Source organism: Hesperophylax consimilis, chromosome 2, assembly GCF_061612785.1.
Source record: "Hesperophylax consimilis isolate HC1 chromosome 2, BYU_Hcon_1.0, whole genome shotgun sequence".
In the NCBI taxonomy this organism is placed as follows: Eukaryota; Metazoa; Arthropoda; class Insecta; order Trichoptera; family Limnephilidae; genus Hesperophylax; species Hesperophylax consimilis.
In genome coordinates, this window is record NC_142837.1 from 13,403,163 (window position 1) to 13,428,826 (window position 25,664).

General features: G+C 33.0%; 1 protein-coding gene across 3 annotated transcripts in view; it reads right to left on the minus strand.

The window, feature by feature from the left end:
* LOC149425715 (lachesin-like) overlaps nucleotides 1-25,664 on the minus strand; it is a 718,168-nt gene that overhangs the window by 88,486 nt on the left and 604,018 nt on the right. For all 3 annotated transcript variants that reach the window (XR_016303426.1, XM_089641366.1, XM_089641355.1), the window contains exon 7: nucleotides 17,498-17,636. Coding sequence is in view for 2 of the 3 variants with exons in the window: in XM_089641366.1 (XP_089497492.1) it covers nucleotides 17,498-17,636 (139 nt within the window). In the remaining variant the exon portion in view is untranslated. The remainder of the gene's footprint in view (nucleotides 1-17,497; nucleotides 17,637-25,664) is intronic.

The following is a 25,664-nucleotide window of genomic DNA, read 5'->3' on the forward strand; positions in this document are numbered from 1 at the left end:
ATCTCAAATGCAGAAAGGGCAGTCAACGACATAAACAAGGTGCTTCTTGACCCTGGAAATAAGTTCAACAAAGACCAAATCGCTAAAATTACGCCGATAGCATGCGAAATCTTGGGAGCAATTGGCAGCATTCCCGAAACTGGTGCCTTGGAAGGTGAACTGCGGGCATATAAAGATATTTAAAAAATTATTCCATCTCAAAACAACATGAAAATGCACGAAATTACGGAGAGGTCGAAAAACATAATTTTGTGCAATGTACCTGAAAGTGCATAGGTAACAGCTACTGACAAAATCTTGGGTGACCAAACTGCAGTAACGGAAATAATTTCCAATATAGATATACCAATGCTTGGATTTGTTCTTCGTAATTCAAGATCATTTACCAACGGAATCGCAATCCGAAGAACGTATGAAGCACTTGTTCGCAGTATCTTGGAATATAGCTCCATTATTTGGGCCCCTTCTGAGCAAAACCATATTCTCGAAATAGAAAAAGTACAAAAGAGATTCATGCGTTACCTATATATGAGGGAATATATGTACTACCCTTTCCTGTATCCATCCTTATTCTTAGCAGGAATGCTCGATCTTAATACATTAGAAGCCCGCCGAAAAATATTTTTACGAAAACATTTTTTTAAGATAATCTCTGGAACTATACATAATCCACCTATTTTGAAAGAGATTAACTTATATGTCCCAGACAAGTATACTCGTGGAAGGTCCCATACCCTTTTTTATGCTCCAAAAGCGAGAACTTCTGCCTATCAGAACGCCCCAGTCAACAGAGCGACTGAACTGCTCAACGAGTCTGCATTGACCATCGACATTTTTAACGTAACCTACAGGCAGTTTAACAATTATCTTTTGACGTATGTCACAAAGTAGTGAAACTGACCTTTTTATGTGTTTTGCTATACTTTTTGTCTAATTTGTAATCTTCTCCATAATGTATTGGTGAATAACCGTTTTACGGAGAACATGAAAATAAATAAATAAATAAATAAATAATAAATACCCGCAAAAAAAATTATAAAAGTTTACCGATTTAGTAATAATAAAAATAACAAACCGAGACCAATTAATATCCAGTTTGAAGACTCCTAACAGCTAGAATACTACAAGAAAAAAAACATCTCTTAAGGGGATGTTACCGCAAGCGCAGCATAATTGCGGTTTTTGACGCAGTTTTTTATAAATTTCCATATTGTTTATAAGAAAATAATATTATGTTTTGAACAGATAATTTATTCTTCTAAACAATGAGAAAACAAAATGATTTAAAATGTTTAAAACAATTGCGTAAAAAAATATTTACAGAACCTCTAAAAATGGCTTTAAGTTCGATTATATCCTTTAATTGTAAATGCAGAAGAATTTTAAATAAATACATTATCACCACGTCAATGTCGTCTAAACGATGAGAAAATAAAATTATTTTGAAAAGCATTAAAACAATGCTTAAATAAATAAAAACAGTTTTTTAATACTAAGATATTGTTCCTTGTATCACCGCATTATATAAATCACAACGCAAGTTATTAATCTTCAGTAACCGAGGTGAGTTCGACGTGAGAGCACGCTTCATTTTACAAAAAATAAATACGTAAATGTGTAGGCACATGAGAAAAGAGATCACACTAAAGGCTAGTCGTTATGTTATTATGTATCATTTCTAGCTCAAGTTGACTTTTTTACTATAAATCTCGTTTTATGCAACACTTCGCCAGCTGGCTGACTACCAGCGGCACAGAATATTAGAGAGTGCCCCTTCACTAGAATCGTATTCCTAGTTTTATTTATTCACGCCCTACTGTTCTTTTACATAAATTTCTAATTATACAGTAGGGTGTATCGATTTTTAACTTTTTTTTTGTTTTCAAATTCCAAGTTGAAATAAAGTTGCTACTAGGTACCACAACTTACCACAAAATTTTTTGGATTTTTAAAAAAATGTTTAGGTCTCCCGCACAAGGCCTAAAGTTTTAATTTTTTTCAAAAAATATCAATTTTTTTTTAAATTAAAAAAAATAAATTCATAACTTTTGTGTTTATTCCAAGTTAAAAAACAGTAATATTAGGGCATAAAAATAAGTACGAAAGGGTTTTTTTAAATAAAATATGGTATTTTGGTCTCCCGCACAAGCCCTAAAGTTTGTTAATTTTGATGAAATTTTGTAATTTTGTGTACATATATGAACCATGTTTTTTTAAAGTTTAAGCCACCGGAATTAATTGTACGTTTCTTACAGAAGGCATAAAATGAGACAATATATATATATACATAATTCTTATATACATACAGTAAAAATATATACCACATATATACTATATATATATAATATGTTTTATACCTGAAAAAAGATAGTTGGACGGTGTAAATTGTATGAGAAAGGTGTTGAAAGAAACTAATGTTATTTGCTATTACTGTTGTTTATTACAAAAGTATAAAAGGTTATAACATGTCATAAAATGTAGTATAAAAACTAAGTACAAAATGTTGCTGATTACTTTCCATACGACATAAGTGGCAGTTTTCTTGTTCTACTGCAAATTTACTGACTTGTTTAAGTATTCGTCCTTTCATCTTGGCTTCAAAACCTTAAATCAAAATTATGTATAGTATTTACACAGGCCTAGTGAAAATTTTATAAATGTTATTACAGTTCCCAAATAAAATTTCAATTTAATATGGAAGACAGTATGATAAAGACGTTATTTAGAAACATTATAACTACAAAATAGTCGAAAAAAACTTACTTAAATTCTAATCCTTTGCAGAGGTTTTGTACTGGCTCTTGGTCTCGAACGTAGGTAACTCTTTACGGTCTTCCAGTCTGGCACGGATAAAACTATCTCTTTCGATTAGCCCACATACTCGCTTCAAAGCTTCTGTGACTTCCTTGACAATTCGTTCCACCGCTTGAGTGTGAGAAGGAATTCTAAATTCAACCCTTCCACTTCTGCCAGTTTCCGCAATTGACTCCAACTCTTCTAGGCTCATATCAGTAACAAGAGGGGGTTCGGTTACTGAAGTGGATTTCCAGTCAATCATATCTATATAGTCTTCGGCATCAAAATTGATCTGAGGGGGTTTAAATACCCTTACCCCTTTCCTTACGGTTGAGCGAGCTTTCTGGATTCTCTTATAAGCCAATGCTCTGATATGTTTTCGTTCATCGAACAGCATAGCTATCAAAACATGCTCTGGGTGAGCCATGAAAGCATTTATCTGTAACGTTGCATGGACGACTTTTCTTAGCTCATCTACCAAGTAATTGCTGAAAAGAATCATTTAAAAAAATGAATGGAAGCTTGCGGGATTTGGGGATTGCACTTAATTGAGAACCATGATGGTATGTAGACCTTCATCATGAACTCTGCAAGCTTTCTTAGCTGAGGGGTCGGATCATCGGTGGCTACATACAAACGAAGGACTCGATTTGCCAGAGTAAGCCACCTGGCGTGCGAGATGTTGCCGGGGTTTCGTATGGCCAACTCTTCGGCAATAGAATTGTCTTCCATATTAAATTCAAATTTCATTTGGGAACTGTAATAACATTTATAAAATTTTCACTAGGCCTATGTAAATACTATACATAACTTTGATTTAAGGTTTTGAAGCCAAGATGAAAGGACGAATACTTAAACAAGTCAGTAAATTTGCAGTAGAACAAGAAAACTGCCACTCATGTCGTATGGAAAGTAATCAGCAACATTTTGTACTTAGTTTTTATACTACATTTTATGACATGTAATAACCTTTTATACTTTTGTAATAAACAACAGTAATAGCAAATAACATTAGTTTCTTTCAACACCTTTCTCATACAATTTACAACGTCCAACTATCTTTTTTCAGGTATAAAACATATTATATATATATAGTATATATGTGGTATATATTTTTACTGTATGTATATAAGAATTATGTATATATATATTGTCTCATTTTATGCCTTCTGTAAGAAAAGTACAATTAATTTGCCGGTTGTTTAAACTTTAAAAAAACATGGTTCATATATGTACACAAAATTACAAAATTTCATCAAAATTAACAAACTTTAGGGCTTGTGCGGGAGACCTAAAATCCATATTTTATAAAAAAAAATCGTTTCTTACTTATTTTTATGCCCTAATATTACTGTTTTTTAACTTGGAATAAACACAAAAGTTATGATTTTATTTTTTTAAATTTAAAAAAAATTTGATATTTTTTGAAAAAAATTAAAACTTTAGGCCTTGTGCGGGAGACCTAAACATTTTTTTAAAAATCCATTTTTTTGTGGTAAGTTGTGGTACCTAGTAGCAACTTTATTTCAACTTGGTATTTGAAAACAAAAAAAAAGTTAAAAATCGATACACCCTATTATACAGTTATTTTAGTTGTAACAATAATTTATCTAATAAATTATGGTAAAATAAAATGAGTTTTTTATTAAGGAGTGGTATTCTCGTATATTTCAATAATTCAAGTGTTTGTGAAGAGTTCGTTTCATTACTGATACGGAATCCCCAAATAAATAGACAACATTCTCAAATTTATAACCCAGATTATGCCGTCGATTTATAGGTGTGGTAGTTAGTTTGAAAAAAAAGCACAAGTTATAAACTTTTTTGGATTAACTAGGCAAGATCAAAATGGAGTTAGTGGATAACACTGTCACTAAGATAATCGCTTTTGATTAACACGATAGTTAAACTTTTTTGATATGTTTCGACATCACGGATTTTTTTTAAACGTATCAAATGATTAGTTTGACAGAGCGCGTCGTTACTTCTAACATGTAGGTACGTTCATCATCTACAAATAAATACGAAAACCGACCTTTATAATCCTTAAATCTTTTTTCCAGAGGTTACTAATTGTTTAGAATGGGCAACAAAGAAAAGAAAAACAGGTATTCACTAGTAAGCAGGGTGAAAAAAATCAAGAGGCAGAATAAAGAACACAGAAAAAAGGTGCAATCAATGCTTGCTTCTAGACTTACGACTTCAGACATACCATTTCTACCTATATTACAACAGGTAATTTATACACTCGTCTAATGCAAAAAATTAATTGAAAAGTGAATGAACATAATTTTTCTAATATTGTTTTTATTTCATCAGGAAAATACTGAAAATATCAATAATCCGATCTCGGAAGAACCGATATCACCTGAGAAAAATTCTGAAAAAGTAATAACTGTTTTAAACATATAATTTTTTTCTGAACGTATTGAAGTCGTAAAAAGAATTTCAAATACATATTATTTTCAATTGACGTAAATAAAGTAAAAGTTTTATTTACACAGGAAAAGAAGAAACCCGTTATTCTGGAAGGAAGAAGAATAGTAGATATACATTTTTTTTTAAATCAATTAAACAAAATTTCGCAGCACAACTCTCTTTATGAGTGTGCCTACATTATCTAACTTGGAGATAGTTGAAGAGAAGCAATCAGGATTTAATTCAGTATTGACATTTATTTGTAATATGTGCACGAACAATTTTAGTATTTTTACCTGCGAAGACGTGAAAGATGATATGAATGTTACTGATTCAATGGTTTCTGGAATTATAAGTATTGGATCTGGCTATTCTAACCTAAAAGACCTAACGGCAGTAGCAGGGATCCCTTGTATGAGTAACAGACAGTACAGCAAATCACATGAAAGGGCGTGTGAATGGTGGGACCGTACTAAGGTTAAGACGATGGCAGAAGCCGCCAAAGAGGAGGCTACTTTAGCCCAAATTGCCGGTGATGTTAACAGGGATGGGGATGATAAACCAAAATCACGATTGGTATTTCCAGGTGCAGGGCCAATTACACATTAGTTAGAAAAGTCATTGCATTTTTGCCGTTTGGACTGGCTCACACTTTCCTCTAAAAGTTGAGCGTATACTTCGAGATGACAAGTTCTGGGAAGAAAAAATGCAAAAAATGCAAAAAAGGAATTGAATTGTAATGGAATTGAATTGGAATATTCAGTTTAAAGTTAATAAATCTTAAAAATATGTGCTGTACCCTTTCTATATTGTCAGAAAGCGTTTTATACAATGGGGATCAAATAGGCGAATTATACTCTACCTGGTTTCTTACTAAAGAAGTGTACAATGTTTTCAAACACTCAAGTGACTTGAAACCACTCGCTGTTCTGCATATGAAACCAAGCATTTTTTGTTATATCATTTACATGCAGAGTAAATGTTAAATTTTCATCAAATATAACCCCCAAGTCGCTGATCTGAGCGACTGATGTCAATAGTACATTATTTAAAGAGTATTCACAAGTAACATGACTTTGGATTTTACGAAAACGAATAACTTGGCACTTTTGAATATTAAAAAATAATTAGTTGATCACACACCAATGATACAATTTACAATTTATCCAAATTAGATTACATAAATGTCACAAATCACGGCAGTACGTATTATTGCAATGTGCTGATTCTTCATTAATAATTCTACTCTCTTGAGAGCTTGATCTTATAATCTCATAGTGTGAACTAAAATATATTTTGTGCTTATCTGCCGTCTGCCACCGAATTGAAGATCAAGGAGCAAAACTTATTGCAAGTGGGATTCTCTGGTGAGTCTTTTCTGTTCATATGTATTTTGGTGGCTGGCTTAAGTTATTTTCTCCCTGCAGAGTGAATTCATTGATCAATCAATTTTTTTTTTCATAGGGAAATAAAATATTCCTCGATGGTCTGTGTTATTTACACGCCAGATCATCATCCAATTATATTATTGATTTGTTTTGTAATGACATCTAGTAAATTATTATGTAAATTATTTTTACTATTCCTAACTGATGAAATAATAAATGATGGCCTTTATATAAGAAATTGAATCTTATGCTTTTTACATTACATAATTATTTGTTTTATGTAACTTTTTTGCAAAAAATAATAATAAATATTGAAAATAACCGATATTTTATTTATATTGCCAATATATTCAGATATAATTATGATCAGATATTATGAAAATAAATACCGTATTGTTTTGACATCTGTCAATTAAGAACACGTCGGTTACGAGTCATAAGGTACTGCTTACCGTCTAGCAGTGTAGTTGATAGTATCGATAATTTATCAAACAAGTTTGATAGAAATCTGATAATCTCATCTAAATCTCATAAAATCATGAGCTCCTTCTGCAATTCTTCTATCGAAATTTACCTTAAAAATGCATACTCAACTTAATAAACTTTATTTGAAAGACACTCATTATTAAGCGTTTCATGTTCAAACCTTACTCATGGGTACCATCTAGTGGATTTCATCGCTGCTCTGACTTCGCACTGAGTTGACCACTCTAAGCCCGCATGTCGCCGCGTGTTCCCCGTTCCAACTTACTTCATTCCTCTCGGTCCCGAAGTATTATTTCGGTTTTTGCAAATACCCCCTTAAATAATAATGTACGCATTTACTCTGACTCGACCCCGGCACAGCAAAAGGACCTAATGGACCTACGGACAAAACTTGAAAAACGAAAAGCTAATGGAGAAACGGACATAACTATAAAGTATATAAATTCGTCACCAAAAATAGTCAACATCCATCCAAAAAAACAAGTATAACGAAACTGAAAATATACTACCAAAACGTCCGTGGACTACGAACAAAACTAGACGATCTACACACAGCTCTTCCGTCCCATAATCATGACGTATATGCACTTACGGAAACCTGACTTGACCCTGCAATAAAGTCATCTGAACTTGGACTCACTAACTACAAATTTTTTTGTTGTGACAGAAATGCCAGATAAAGTTCGAAGTCAAGAAGTGGAGGTGTTTTAATAGCAATTAAACGAATGTTCTCATCTAGAAAGTCACAAATGAAAAACAACAACATTGAACATTTATTTGTGCAAATCTCTACTGGACTGGAAAAAAATATTACTGGAACCACCTACCTACCACCACTCTCCGATATTCAAACATATGGAAACCATTGTGAAGATGTTGAAAATCTCCTGTCGAAATACCCAAACTCAAAACTGGTTATTCTTGGAGACTACAACCTTCCAAATCTAAGATGGGAATCCAACGATAGCGGCTACATCACAAACAAAAGCAAAAATGACCGGGCACGAGCAATCTTGGACAGAGCAAATTTTTTAAACATGTACCAGCACAATTTCATTTATAATAATAACGATCGCTTACTAGACTTGGTACTATCAAACATCTTCTGTAACACTTCAGTTAATGTGTCGCTTGCCGACCACCCATTAGTTAAAGAAGATGCTCATCATAAATCATTGATTGTAGAACTAGAATTTCCATCCACTATTGCAACCCTCTAACTCCTCGAACAATAAAATTATTCCATAAAGCAGATTATGCAGAGATCAATGAGAGACTGAAAGAAACCGACTGGTCAACCGTTATAAATGCACCGGATGTAAATACAGCGTTAAATTCGTTTTTTGTTATAATTGAACAGATTATCGAAGCGTTTATTCCTAAGAAAGTTGTGAAATCTGGAAAATACCCATTATGGTACACGGCAGCCTTAATAAAAATAACAAACGAAAAATTAAAATTCTTTAGAAAATGGAAGCGCCATCGGAACCCCCTTGATTTTTCATTTTCATTGCTTCGCAAAAGGCAAAAAACAGTCGCTTCAGCAGCTTACAAAACCTACATTTCTACGATACAATCCGGTATACAGCATAATGTTAAAAAATTATGGTCCTACGTCAATTCTCAAAGAAAATCTCCTGCCATCCCTGATCATATGATTTACGGTGAAAAAACTGCTAATGACAGTAGAGGAGTAGCCAACTTATTTTCTGAGTATTTTGGATCTGTATTTTCGAATGCTCAACCTGCACTTACAAGCAATGCCAGTTTTTGCTCTAATTCAAATAGCATAATCAACTCAATCGAGATCAATGAAGACATCACATTCAAATACCTTAAGTCCATTGATATCAAAAAGGGACCAGGGGATGATCAACTTCCAGGGATCTTCATAAATTATTGTAGTAAACAATTGACACCCCCCATTTTTGCTATTTTCAAACTATCGTTATCTGAAGGAACATTTCCCGACAAGTGGAAAACAGCCTTGATTACCCCAATATATAAAAATGGCAGCAAAAATGATGTCTCGAACTATCGACCTATATCCAAATTACCGATACTAAGTAAAGTATTGGAAAAAATTGTTTACGATCAATTATATTCTACTATCTCACCCTCACTCTTAAATAATCAACACGGCTTCATGAAAAATCGTTCTACAACCTCAAATCTTGCATTTTTTACAAATTTTCTTCATGCTCAAATGGATATGCGATGCCAGGTAGATGCCATTTATACGGATTATTCTAAAGCATTTGACCGTGTTAATCATTATATTCTTTTACAAAAGTTATTAGTTCTAAGAATTCACGGTGACCTCTATAGATGGATCGCATCATACGTCAATAATCGGCACCAAATCACGGTTGTCAATGGTTTTGCATCATGCTTAACGGAAATCGTCTCAGGTATGCCCCAGGGGTCGCATCTTGGACCACTCTTATTTAATATTTATATAAATGACATTTACGTATGCTTTAAAAATAGTTACTTTGTTTTATACGCGGATGACATGAAAATTTATAAAGCTATACAGTGTTTACCCGATTGTATGGAATTGCAAAGCGATCTTGATAATTTGTGCGTATATTGTGAATCAAATTTATTGTCCTTAAACATATCTAAGTGTGACTCGATTACATTTACTAGAAATAAAAACAAAATCATCTATCCATACAACTTGAATAACAAACCTTTACAACCTATGTCTATGTGTAAAGATCTAGGTGTTTACTTAGATAGCAAATTAATTTTTGACAAGCACATTGAACACATTATTTCAAAATCCTACAGAATGCTAGGTTTCTTATTAAGAATATGCAAAGTTTTCAAAAGTGAAGACTCTGAAAATTTTGTTTTGTTCATTGGTCAGAAGTCCACTGGAGTATGCTTCCACAATATGGAATCCTCAATATAAGGTACACATAGATTTAGTAGAAAGTATACAGAATAAATTTTCGAAACATTTACTCAAGAAATACAACAAAACTACAAATAATATGTTAACTTTACAAAAAAGACGCACATTGTCAGACCTGTTGTTTCTACATAATCTGCTAAATAATAAAATTGATAATCCCGAATTGCTATCCGTCATTGGTTTAAATGTTCCAACGAGGCGTACCAGGCACACTACACTATTTCACATTGAAGCCAACAATACCAATGCAGCAAACAACTCAGTAATTACTCGAGCAATCACAACATACACCCATTACGAAAAATTACTACATTTAGACATATTTCATGATTCCTTTCTAACATACAAAACTAACTTATTAAATTTCTTAGCATGACATATTTCAAAAATAATTTCACATCATTTTTCAAAACTCCTTTAATATATTAACAGTCAATTACAATTCGTGAGCTTATTATAATTCTTGTTTTCAATTCATTTATTATTATCTATCCACACACTTCCTTCCTTTTATAACAATCTCAGGCAAAATTACGTAATGATATTTTATGGACATACGTAATAGGTACTACAACTATGTAATAACTAAAAATATCTAACTGTATCTTATTGTACTGTGTATGTCTTAACAAATAAATAAATAAATAAAAATCCCTAAAATATCTGTAGAACTGTCTAATGATCCGCTCCCACCTGCCAACAATCACCATACTCCCCTATACACGAAATTAAACATACGATGTAATAACGATACCAAACCTGAGCAAAAAACTCTGAACTTTAAACAGGCAGACTTTGACTCAATTAAATGCCATCTCTCAAATATAGACTGGTCTTTTTTGTCTGATGAAAATATTGATAAATTTTTAGACATTTATTTACATTTTCTAATACTATTAAATCTAATGTACCTTTTTACACATCGAAAAAGTATTCCTACCCAGTTTGGTTCTAATCGGAGCTAACTGCCTCTTTTCAGCAAAAAAAAGGTCAAAACAAAAAATTCAAACAAAGCAAATCCATACTTGATTATATAAACTTTAGGGAAACTAGGAAAAAATGTAAAGATCTTTCTAAACATTGCTACAAAATGTACAGAACTACCATCAAGAATATTTTTTTTAAATCCAAAAATCTCTGTAAATTTCTTAAAAACATAAACAATGAAATCACGGATTACCCACCAATAATGCGAATGAATGGAATCAGTGCAAACAATACACAGGATATTGTAAACCTTTTTTCAGACTTCTTCAAAAACGTATACGATGACGAAACCCCCGATGATAAAATACCCGAATACAAATTTAGTAATTCTACACACTTCTTTCAATTCCATTTCACACAAAAATCTTGCGAACAGAAATTACATTCCTTAGACACTGAAAAATTTGCTGGCCCAGACAAAATTCCACCAATATTCCTTAAAAAATGGTCCAATGCATTAACGAAACCGCTTACAGTACTATTCAACCGCCTATTGTTCCTTGGATATTTTCCAAGCCGCTGGAAATCGAATTTCGTTATACCTTTCCTCAAAAAGGAGACGACACTGACATAGCCAATTATCGCCCCACTTGTATACAGTCAGTACTTCCTAAGATTTTTGAATCACTGGTCCTTGATAAAATTTATCCTAAATTAATAAAACTAATATACCACAAAAAATAATAAAAGGTAGATCAACCGCAACTTAACAATATTTCAAAACTTTCTATAAGAATATTTTGCAAAAAATAAACAAGTAGACTGCATATATACAGACTTTTTGAAAGCATTCGACAAAGTATCCCATAAACTACTAACCATAAAAAATATTTGCCCTAGGAGTAAGAGATAACATGCTAAAATGGTTTACTAGCTATTTATCAAATCGTAAACTATTTGCCTAAATCAAATTTTTGCTATCGAAAGATTTCTGTGCGACCAGTGACCTACCGCAAGATCACCTTGGTCCGGTTTTGTTTCTTATTTTCATTAACGATATAACAAATTGCTTCGACGATGTCGAGGTATTGCTTTTTGCTGATGACATCAAGCTATACAAAAAAATAACTGATTTAAATCTTTGCCAAATACTAGAGTCAAATATTAATAAGTTTAAGATTGGTGCATACAAAATAATCTGTTTTTAAATGAAGACAAATGCAAAACCTTGACTTTCTGCAGAAATAAAAATCCTGTTTTATTTGAATATTCCATCAACAATACAGCTTTAGAAAAAGTCACGGAAATGAGAGATCTCGGAATTATTTTGGATGAAAAACTAAGTTTTGCCAATCATATCCACCAAATTGTAAACAAAGGCATGAAAACACTAGGTTTCGTATTCAGAAAAACAAAAAATCCATACAAGCCATTAATTAAACTGTAATACATAATTGAATACAACTCAGTAGTTTGGTCTCCCTCTTACAAAATTCACATTAATAACATTGAGCGAATACAGAAAAAATTCTACGTTTTATAAATTTTAAATTAAATATCCCACTAGAAAACTAAGAATATAATTTCTTATTAATTACTCTAAAAATACACAGAAGACAGACGTAAAATAAACGACTTTTTTATTAAAAATTCTAAACTCTAAAGTCGACTGTTGCGAACTTCTGCAACTCATAAACTTACGAATACCTACAATAACAACACGACAAAATACAATATTCCACTGCAACACACATAAGCGCAATCACATTGCGAACTCCCCAATACAACGGTTTCGCACTATGGGAAACCAATACTTAGGTGATGTCGATATATTTAATATTAACTTTGCGAATTTGTGGATCACGTAAAAGACTTAGGTATTTCAAAACTATTCCAAAATGGAAGTTGTATTTTTGTAAACCAGTTAAATCGCTGCATTTTTTAAATTTATGTTCTTGTTCTTTTTAATTTTGTTTCTTCCATATATTATTTTTCAATGTGATTTTATTTTTATTATTTTTTCTTATGTTTCAAAATTGTCTATAATCAAAATTGTACCACTTACATGTAAACGCCCTCAAAAATAAAATAAAATGATTATATTTTATTTTTGAGGTTATATGAACAGAATAAGATAATATTATTTATTATTTTTTGGTAAACTAATGTTTAAGACAAGATTTTTTATGCATAGCACAAAGGGTAACAATTATTTTTATAAGCAATAATTATTAGCCTGAAACACTCATCCACATTGAAAAATCTCCTGATAAAAGATACATGACGCCAACGGGACATGAACCCGTGTCCTTTCGATTTCCGGTCGACAGCTCTGACCACTGAGCTATGGCGGCTTATCTCTTATCCGCGAAGTAATTCAATATATACTAGTTTTTCATTCAACAATTACTGCTTACTACATTTTTTCACCTGAAAACAACCAACTTTATTTTATATGAGAAAGGCATTGTAAGTGCTAACTCTCTCACTAGATGGCGTCGAGACAAATTGTCTACATTTTTGGTGAAGTTACTTGAACTTGCCAAATATTAATTATTATTTTATGGTAAACTAATGTTTAAGACAAGATTTTTTATGCATAGCACAAAGGGTAACAATTATTTTTATAAACAATAATTTTCAGGCTAATAATTATTGCTTATAAAAAGATAATTTTATATTACGAAAAACAAAAGAAGGTTATTTTAATATTATAATTTAAATATTCTAGAGCTATGCAAAAGCAGTGAATTTGTGTGAATAATATGCATTATTTACGCAAATTTAGTAATCATCAATATTTAGGCTAGAAATTACAAAACTTAATATATAGTGATAAATGTAGAATGGGTTTATTGTGAAGAGTAGATTTGAATTGAAAATACAGTTTTTTTAGCTCGTTTAGCTCTATCGACCGATAACACCCACCCAATCCTGATGATTCGTTTCATAAAATCCTCTAAAAACCTCTAAATCTATAGTTTCATAAAATGCATTCCATTGAAAACTATTAAATCCCTTTTATGAAATTTAATATAAATACTTTCATCGAAAACACCATAAATAACAATAACTGGTGGTATTTGTTTGTTTGTAACATTTAAAACAAGTTAAAGTCTAATAGGTGTTTTGAAGAGACCATATTGGTAAAGCCTACAAACAAAAGCGCTGACAGTTAAAAGACATTAAATGCATAAAGGTGCTTTTAACAGACCATAATAGCGACGTTTCGACAGTAAAGTATTGACTATTGAAATAAGCTATAGGCCATTATCTGCCTTGACAGGTTGTATTTGCGCAAAACCATCTAACACTTTTTCATATAGAGGAATACTGCGGTGTGCATGGATGATGGTACGTACGTAAAGTTGCGACGATGGCGATGCCACGTTTACTCAGGTTTCATACTGTCCTGTTCACTCTTACGGAATGTCTATAGAGCATGTGCAAGACGGAATTGTGCCGATCGCACCGTGAGTTGGAAGACACTCTTTGGAGGCCATTTTTAAAATAACGACTTATCATTCAAACATCTTGAATCCTCAGGCACTAACAGTTCTGAAAATACTTTACTTACTTTTGGTGAATCTTTTCTACCGGATCGTGAACAACAATCGCCCATGAATGAATTCAACATACACGAAGGTTTAAAAATACATTTTCTGCTTTAATAACTGGTTATGTTTTAAAATACCTTCTGTCTCTAGTAGCAAGGAAAATTGGTCCATTAAAGAGATAGTGTGTTACGGACCCTCATGAAAGTCTAAAGGCTTACATATATGTAACATAAAAAAAACTTCAAAGCTGCCCAAGCCAGCTAATTGTGATAAATGCCAGTACATATTATGCAATGAGAAGTTTTCTTTGGGTGAACTTAGTACACTTTGCAGGCTCTACTGGGAGCTTGACTTCAAAGGCAAGAAAAAATACTTTTCAGCTAATGTGTATCTTCAAGAAACAAAACGTTTTCTGGTTGTAAGATCCAAAAAACGTTGTAAGCAAAAAAATGTTTTATCCCCAAAGGGAATGACAAGATAGCATTCTGTCGAAAATTCATGGTCAAAACTCTATGCATATCGCCCGACGTAATAACTCTAGCAATAAATAATAAAAACGCACTGGGAATTTAGATTCAAGATGAAAAGATAGGCAAATAGAGCTTCCACATGAAACTATGACCGATATCTTTGATTTTGTGAAATCACACACCGAATTATTTTAAAGCATGCAGCCTCACTACGTGAGAAAATCGTCAAAGCGTAAGTATTTAGACAGCTCTTTCTCCATTAAGAAAATGCATGATTTTTACTTGGATTATTGCAAAGAAACGGATATTACTGAGCCTGTTGCAGAAATAACGTACCGACGAATATTTTCTTAAAACCATAATTTAAGTTTCTTCGTACTAAAGAAGGATCAGTGCCTAATCTGTATAAATTATGCGAAGGCTAGTAATAAAAGTGAATTAGAACAAAACTACAAAGAATAAATGGAAGGTAAAGATGGTAAGTAAAAAGGAAGGTAAAGATATTTGTAATAAGGAGAAGGAAAATGATAAAGAGAAATCGAACAAAGAGAACAACATCATGTCGCTAATTTGACCTACAGCCAGTTTTAAAAATCCCAAGCGGAAAAGTCGGGCTTCTGTACTATGTAAGTAAATTTTGTTTCAATAATCTCACATTTTATGAGGCTCCTGCCCCTAACGATGCATTCTGTTTTCCATGGTCCAAAGTAAATGGAAAGCGTGGGAGTTGCGAAATAGGAACTATTCTGAACTACTACTTAAACATTACTTGCCAGACAATATTAAGGAAATAAGCCTATTCCCCGACACATGTGGAGGGCAGAACCGGAACCAATATATAGCAATAATATTACTTTGGGCCGTACAACACTTTGAGCACATCCGCATAACTGAGCAGAATTTTTTTGAATCTGGTCACATGCATATGGAAGCAGGTTCAATGAATAGTAGCGTAAAACATGTGAAGAAAAACTCTGCTGTGTATACTGTGAACGAAAAAGCAAGATCACAAAGAAGCGCAGAATTGTCCAGTTTCCGTTAGTCAATACAATGTTAAAGAGTTCAAACATTACGAATTCATCGATGTGAAAGACCTCGCTAGTAAATTTATGCAAACAAGTGCCTGATATGATTTGCATTAAAACTAAAAAAAGGGTTTTGTTCAACGTTTTTTTCTTAACACTTAATAAAACAATGAGTATGAGGGTTTAATAAAATAGTTTATGTACAAATAAAATCCTCTAAAGCTATTAAAAAATTCTCTTGAGCAATAAATTCAAAGTTCTGGCTTACACTGTCCACTGATAAAAACGGTTAAAATCTTACACTTTCATAGTGGTCGGATGATTGAATGAATGAACAATGAATATAATGAGCGGCGTTATCCGATCGCTGCGGATACACAACCGATGAGGACGATAACGGTCACTTTTAATTCCCGATCATAGGTCACAACTACCGACATGTTTTGAGTATTTACTCCGAATTGAGTAACCAAATCTCATATTAGAGATAAAAGAACTTCGCTTAGAGATAAAAGAACACCTCGATCCCGCCAGAATTATTCATTTAATCACTCGTCTCATTAATTCATAATCTAGTCGACTGTTTCTCCACACATTTCCGAGGTTTGTCCGTCCATCGAAAACCCCAGAGTGAAGACTATTGCTCGGAAACGGAACCTCTCCTCTTTTCGTTACTTCAGTGTTGCCCTAGTCATCCGACTGATTAATTAATTAGGAAATAATTAACTAGTACTTAACTGATGCAGATTGTATTGCGGCGGATCAAGTTATAAAGCAGTGTTTATTCTACTACTGTGAGTAAATAACAATTTTAACACTGCAATAACTTGATATATAGATTAAAATTATATGTTGTCAAGGGTTATATTAATATACATGAAATGCGCAACATAACTAAAATATTTAATTGGATGAGAATTAATATTTCATTGGTCAAAATAGCGTTGCAAATAACACAAAACATATATAATATATGAAGATGATAACAGTGGATTCTTCTTAGGAGTTAGACATATACCTTCGTGGTTTTCCTATAGGCCTCTTCTTAAGATATACAATTCCGTAGCACAATATTTTGTTGTATTTTCTAAATTTTTAGCCAGCGTTAGCAATGTAAGCGCCCGAAAATATATTTTTTGGACTTGATTACAAAACGTTGACTTTTTTATACTTCCTATGAATATAATATATCATGTTTTATATGTATAAAAATTCAATTAGAATTAAACTTGTTTTCGCTTTTCTTGAGTCACGGGTGCAATCTTACCGACGCGTTCCTCAACGTCGCACATAGGGTTGGTAGTTGGTATCCGAACCTGGGTTAGCACCAATGTTATAAAGTATTTTTATTGAATATAAATAATAAACCGGACTTTGACTACTAGAGAAAAGAACTATTTTAATTAGTTTCTACATGATCTAATTTGATGTTGATGTTGAAGACTCAACATCCCGCTCTTCCAAGTATACTGGGGATAATGTATAAGTGAGGATGGTGTCAACTTACCCGTCGAGCAACATTTCCCCACGGTTTTTGACCCAGTAGTTGATGGTGTTTGGAAAGGCTTCCACGTAGCACTCCAGCTGGACGTCCGTGTCCAGAGGAGCTCCGAGCAGCTGGTTTGGAACCTTCACCGTTGGCGCAACTGTGGGACAAAATATTGTTTTTAAATTAATAAGTGCGTATAAAGAAGTCTCCACGTTATACACATCTTTATATATAAGTTATTAACGAGCTTGATTCCACAAACTGTAAAAATATGCAATAATGGATCTTTCATTTAAAACACATGGAGTGTTTCGTTTGAGTTCAAACTTAGCACTCCATATATTGTACATATTTGCTTATTTGTTCATATGTCCGTCACTCCTCGATACACTGATCCCTAGATTCCTACCCAACCCTTATACTTTACACCTCCCCAGAACTTCATCTCCTTCCTTTCCTTAAAAACACCCTCCATACAGATGTGGGGTGAATGTGAAAAAATAAAAAATATTCTGATTGGCTTGAATGATTCATTTTCTTTCTCTTGACTTAGAATTTAGGGCACATCAATTTTATGTCCAGTGCAAGTATGAGTACAATTCCACGTCAAGAGAAGATATGCTACAATATTCAAAACAATTCATAATCTGTAGATACATAACACATAACTTCACTAAAGATTGCCACGTTTTACACTGCAAAATAAGTGTAATTAGTTATAAAAACTTGATTTATCAAATACTTTTTTGTCTGAATGAAAATAATCGAAGCCAAAGTGATCTGATTATCAAAAACTGGCCTAGAATTCAATACGTGAATAAACAAATCGACCTGTTTTTCGTTATTATATTCCAATGCCATTAATAATGATTAAAATTGTTTTTTTATCCATGGATCGGATGTTCTGTAACTATGCATTTAAAGTATATGATAATGTATTTTAACAAATTTGCGTTTTTAAACACATTATAAAGAAAAAGAAAAAGTAAAATAGTTTAATTTTGCAGATAAAAAGTCTCTCCATTTTACTGATCGGATGGATTTATTTCACAGATATTTAATATTAAAAATCATTTTTTTACTCATAAACAAAATCGGTTTACTGGCCTACTCAAATTGATTTAATGTATTTGAAATAAATATTAATTTTACAATTCTTAAGGTCAAACTATAACATTATCTTAAAACACTGCTGTTGAAAATTATGACTGGAACCAATCTCATTTAATTTTCCACCCAAGAGAAATTAAGGCTAAATATGAACACAAGAGATTAAAGCAAACATAATCCCGGATTAGATGCCGAGGATTAGCGTTGGAGAAAAAACAGTTAATCCCATTAAACAAGAGTTGTAAGAAATTGAAATAAAAGCCTTTGTTCTGGAAGTTAGTTACCGCTGGGAGATTAACCGCAAAACTTTATGTGAATATTTCATAAGGGTCGGCTTTTACAACGGAGATTCAAACTGTCGAATTGTAATGACGGCGTTAAATCATTCATTGAAATTATTACTTATTTTACCTACTGGAAGGTCACAGCCATTATTCAGCGAAATTGACGAATGCAATGAAAGATGTGTCTGTATCATAAGTCATAAGTAAACGCATTGTGATAGAATTATTAATTTATTACCTTTTCATAATTTTTAAATGTTTTGGTTGGGTTGTAGAGTTGTAGGAGTTCAATCGTATTTTTTTACGGTGATTATCGAAAAAAAGCCGCAAGAGCTCTCAACCGTCTGGATTCAGTATGAAGATGGCATCCCCCTATTGGGATATGTTGCGAAAGTTATCTAAAGTACTGGGGACGGGAAGAAGATGTAGAAGAAAGGAAAGTTCAAAAGTACCCGTCTAATCAGGTTTGTGTCACAAAACAAGGCTAAAGCCAAATAAAACACCGTTTTGAATCTTTGTAATGAGAGTATCCATTAACTGGATCCACGTGGATCTACCATATGGTCCTGTCTTCTAACATATCCTTTGGCTTTCCAAGATGTAACACAAAACTTGGGTGACAAGTGGCGGTGACTCTGTGACCACATGCATTTAGTCATTTTAATGCAATTTTTACTAGTAATTCATCAATTTGTTTTTAAATTATTCAAATGGCTTACGCATTTAGTGTGTTATCATGAAATAATCAGCACAGTATAGTTAATTTTACTAAAAAAAACTTATTCATTCAACGAAAGACGGCGTACAATGGCTGACTTTTTTGAAACGAGTCAGTATTTTGGTACTAGCTGACAGTCAGCCCATTGGTCGTAATGACCTTATCCCATGACGCAGCTTTGGTAATAGGGCGGGAGTTGGCGTGCCTCGCCCTAAAGTTATTGTGCGAGTAGATTGGCCCATATGCAAACTAATGCGCGAGTGAAATGGCGCATTATTCGGCATCGTATTTTGCACTGGTTATGGTTCTTGTGAACATGAAATGAAACCTAAATAATTACAAAATTATCTTTTCTGTCTTACTTTAGTACTTTAGTTCATTTTCGTTAATTGTGTTTCTTGGGAATATAATAATATTACTACACTATAAGCTTTTTATTAAAAATTATACACGGAGAGTCGTAATATTTAAGATTTTGGTACTCTTATTGGCAACGAAAGAGAAGAAACTAATAAAAACCGAGGAAAGTAATAAGTTTGTACTGTGTAGGCCTTCATTCAGTAGCACGTTTTTTTGTAAGGAAAGGTGCTTAAAATAATGCACAAAGTTTTGGCTAGCAATAAGAGCTTATATGTCAACTATTTTATTAAAACTATTGATGCTTAATTTTAATTTGAATAACCAATTTGTAGAAACGTGCCACAAGTACAATAAACTAGATAACTAAGTTTCTTGTATAACAATACAGTTGGTCTGCCAAACTTGTTTGTTCAGGGATGTTAAACAAATATCTTTCCGTTGTTAATGAACAATGGGATAGTCTAAACTCCCATCCCAATGTAATTATTCCGTCAATTGGTGCGGATACAGCAACCTCTCAAAGCATCATTATTTATGTTAGACGTTATGAAAATAATCTGCAAGCCTAGATTAGGGGGTCAGTGGCCAGTGCTAGGGAATACTTGTTATATTCTATCTTCACTATCGTACAGCCGTGTTGAGTCAGTGATCTAGCAATATCCCAGACAGGTACGTAAGGCCTTTTGTGTGACTGGTTGTGGCATCGTTCATTTAATAATTATCATCACATTAACATTTTATTGCACACTGTTTTTCTATTTTATTTTATTAATGTACACAAAAGACTGGGTAAATATATAAAAATACAAATAATTATTACTAACGATTATGTAACAGTGTACAATAACAAGAGATAATAAGATTCGATCCAAGTGAAATCAAGTTATAACAAGAGATTCAAGAAACTGTGTTAAATTCTATTTTACATTTATTTCGGCAACACAACGGTTGACCACTTTTGGGGCCGGGTATCCGCTTCGAAGTATTTTAAAAGTAATTAAACAGCTCTTATTCAGCCTTTTCAATAAATTTGACCTTAAAAAATTACAACTTCGGATTGCATTTACTCGAACACGAAAGCACAAATCACAAAAGTAATACCACTTAATCGACTCCAATGTGATGTAGTTTCCCGCTTGTATTACGAGTTTCTGGACATCGGTTACAGTGGGCAATGCAACCCCTGGAATACATTTATATTTAAGGTTATAGTGATCTCCCATGAGGATTAACTATCGCCAGAATTATTGAATTAACAGTATACCTACAAACCAACATATTGTTGGAAAAAAAGAATTATAATTATATTTAAACGATAAAATATATAAAAAATATATATTCCAAAAAGATTAACTGAATCAATATGAATATCACGGTAAGGAGGACAAAAATTGATGAAATATTCGAAAACATCCATATCAACGACTACAAATTAGTAAGTCTGCAGCGATGCTACGAGAATCTTCTAGAAAGCTCGCCCATACAAAACGCATTGTAGCGAGAACACTCTAATCGCAATGCGAGTGTTCGGCGTTTTACCTACAGTTGAAAGTTTTTTTTCTGAAAGTCCTCAATGCCCCTGGGCGGCCATATAATGAGGCGCGCCCAGAAGTACTCACCCAGTCATTACTTCGCAGTTTTACGAATGACCAACTAGCGAGCGTTGCGACTTCTTGCCACGTACTAAAGCGGCCAACACCGACCGCCGTTTCCTTCCGCGTCGTGTCCCGCTCTTTCTTCACCACACCGCTACAGGACCTACTCGCTTACACCCGGCTTTGCACTGTATACAATTACTTTGGACTCCTTGGGATCACCTCAGCGCTCTGGCCCGGCTATCGTTCCTGATCTGTGCTGATCTCACGCGCCTAGACTCTGCGACCACTTCGCCGGTCTGCCCCTCGGCCCCGCGGCATCGTCGCTGGCCTGCATCTCCCGCTCATCCATCGACAGTTCCATCGTACCTTCGGCTACCTCGTTTATACTGGAGTATCTGGAAGACTCCACGTCTTCACCAGCGCTGAACGCATCCACGAGTCCGGTCTCCACCAACGCGGCCTCGACTCACTGATCCGCACCTCGACCACTTCGTCGCCGTCTACACCTGGTGTCATCGTCCTTATCGGTCCCAGTCATCTCGCAACTGCGCAATACCACTGACTCACAATAAACGCTGTGAAACTCACAACATCATATTATTTCACTGTCTCCTCACCAGATCCCCAAAAGTCTAACAAAGACATGGCTGAAGAAATTTATTTTTGACCAGGACTTAAATAATTGGTACGAAGTATTCCGAAGCGATAAACTATACAAGATTAAAAAAATCAAAGGAGCAGTCAAGTTTGCTGCATCAAGAAAACTAAAAGCGAAGAAGATGGCGCCTTAAGAATGTCAAGCGGAGTGCTTGTGCATCCAATTCAATATAAACCTTAATAACAGGAGTTTCAAACAGAATTTTCGCATAGTATATCTACCACCATCTGAGAACGAATCTATTGAAAGCTAATTATTGAGCTAATTACTGAGCAATCTTCGAAATGTGTACCTAACAGCACGAAAATAGTGCATCTTAATATTTGGCGATTTCAATAGGTCTTCATATCTTTAAATACCTTTCACCACAAATACAAATTAAATCACTTTAAATCCATAATCTTAAATAATTTCACGGAATAGGGACTCATTTTATCGGATAGAGAAGACGTATCACCCTGTTCTAGAAATAATTTTTTTTTTTATCGAATCGAGAAACCCGTAACACCTCAAAACCAAACTTTTATAAAGCCGACTACAACAGAAATCTTTAATCAGGGTGAAATAGATCAATCCGTCGATCGCTTTTACAGTATACTTTACCAGATTATTCCTTCTCATGTTCCGAATAAAAACACTTCCCTAAGTGGTATTCACATGATCTCATTCGTTTGATAAAAAAAAAAACATATTTCATAAAATTTATTACAAATCTGGTTATGTAGTTCATATATATATATATATATATATATATATATATATATATATATATCACTAAACTAGAACTAGAACAAAAAATCTGATTAGAGTGTGTTATCATTAACATTTAAATTTAATTAAACAAAATTTAAAAACTAACCCGAAAGATTTTTGGAAATTTGCCAAAAGCAAATATAAAAACACGACAGATATACTAAAGTTAAAGTTATTATGTAGTGAAAGTAAAATTATGTCAATAAGGCAGATGTACATAATACAGGCTTTCTGCAAGTTTTTCAACAACATTAATACTGCCAAACGATCACAACAAGTGCGCAACACTATATTGGATTATTCTTTAATGTATCAGCCGGTGAATACCAGAACATACTTTGGGCAAAGGAGTTTTTCTTATAATATGATCGGTGAAAATATAAAAACTATAGGTTCGTTGAATGTATTCAAGAAAATTGTAATGTCCCACACTGGCTAAGAGTGGTGATTTTGGATTGCTGTGGCTGATGTGATGCCGTGGCTTCAGTCATGAATCACCTTAGAAGCCCCAAATTCTATGTGATACATCTGTGAATGTGTTATAAAGAGAATAAAGTTTTTTAAAAAGAAAAAAAATATATATTTATATAAATTGATATTTTTATTTTAATCTATGGAATTAAAAAGAATAAAAATAGATGCACCTAAATTATATAAAAACTACCAGAGGACAATCGTTTGCGGGATTTTGTAAATTTTTGGGCATCATTGTACTGAAATGAAATACGAGGTTTAAGAAGGTAAAGTCGGTTCTTTGAAAAGGGCTATTGAAAATTTATAGCATATAAGTGAGCTTTTTGACAGTAATAGAAATATGTTTCTCTTATATGCGGTTTTTTACTGAGGTTCAATAAAATGTTTGACCGAAGATCATAAATTAAAGATTAGCGTCATGAATATTTAGATTTTAGGTGGGTCTCCGTTATCCGTCGATTTTCTGCATGTTAGATGATGATTTGATTATTTGTATAGCGCCGTTTTCGTGAGAAAATCACCCAGACCATTGTTTATATTAGATTACCATTGTGGTAGATGATGACACAAATACAACAGAAATCATAATCGATGGTTGTTAACTGAGAACGTTCAAAAGGCAAACATTTAAACATGGCGTTGGTCGTTGGCGTCGGTTTTTAGCAAAGGCTTTGCGATAATATTAAATATGAAGGTTCGTCAAACAACTGACTCTTAGGTTGCACGACTACAAACTATCTTCAATGGTTGTTTAAAAAATGTTCAAAATCACCTACTCCATATATTGGTCCTACTAGTTAAGACGAAAAGAGAACGTTCAAATTCCGAAGAAGAAGTGAAAGTGTAAAAGACTTTGATGAAAATTAAGCCCAGGGAAAATTGTTTGAATTAAATAATTGATGTTTTCCTGGAAAATTATGCAGATTTCAAAAGGTATCCGATGAAAGGTATACAGATTTGTGAAAATGTGTTTTTTGATGAATTCATATTTTCATCCGAAATTTTTCGGGTTGGAAAATTCTAAAATATGAATTCTCAGAATTTGTATTATATTTTTCTTAGAACTGATTTTTTTTATTTATGTTTTCCTATATATATCAGACATTTTGAGAACTATGTGTATAACTGAAATTTTTTCTGTAATTTGCATTACATTGTTTGGGTGACAGGTTGAAATTACAGAGGTATGAAGTTCACTTGGACAAAATCTACACACGAAGAAAGTCATACATACTTAAATTACACCCACTGGAATTACATACGTCAAAAAATCTGGTTTTTAGAGTGTGGGGTTAATTATTATCTGTATCGAGGTTAATAATTTTACAAACAACAACAAAGTAATATGTATGTTGAAAGAACAAATATTGTAGCATGAATAATGCGTACCTACTGATCTGAAGGAACCTCTTTCAATAAAGTAATAAACATGAAGGATGACCATGTAAAATAATATATTTTGTTAATAATTTAAAAGAAAAAAAAAGAAATGTAAATGAAAAAATGCTATACATTATGCGATTAGTTTAGGACAAGGGTGAGAAAAAAACAAATACAATATTTTCAACATAACTACTACTAACAATTTTCCACACTCATTTTTTAAACATTTTATAATCAGCCAAATTAACATTTTGTGATGACAGGACTTCGATGATTCCTCCTTTCATTATCATTGGCTATTTTCTTTAATCATCAATCAGTCTTTAATATTGCACCATGATCTGTTATATTAGTAGCGAAGTCATTTTCCTGTAGTTCAATTTTAATTTTTTATATTAAACTCTTGTAGGTGAAATTTTGATTGGCTTCAAAACCACGAAAAGCCAAAAGTGAGATGTCTTTTTGAGTTTTCTTATTACTTAAATCCAAAGTATTAAATTTATGTGGCCACATAAAATGACTTCCTTTCTTGTACACATGTAGAGTCAAGCAGTGCACTCAGTGATTTAAGAAAATTAACTGTGTGAGCCTGGCACGGAGGTATTAGATCCAAATTAAAGATGACTTTGCTAGTTAATTAATCTTCAATAGTTAAATTGGGTTTTGCATTTTCTTATTCTGTATTTTTTTTCTAAATTAATATATTTTTTTATGCTGTAAATATTTTGGATGCCTCTTACCATTCAACCTATATAATATTCTATTGATTTAATCTTAGTGTTTCATTTCCTTGATTTATTTCCTTCCTTTTCTTTCAATAGAATGGATTCGTTTTAAATCATACGTT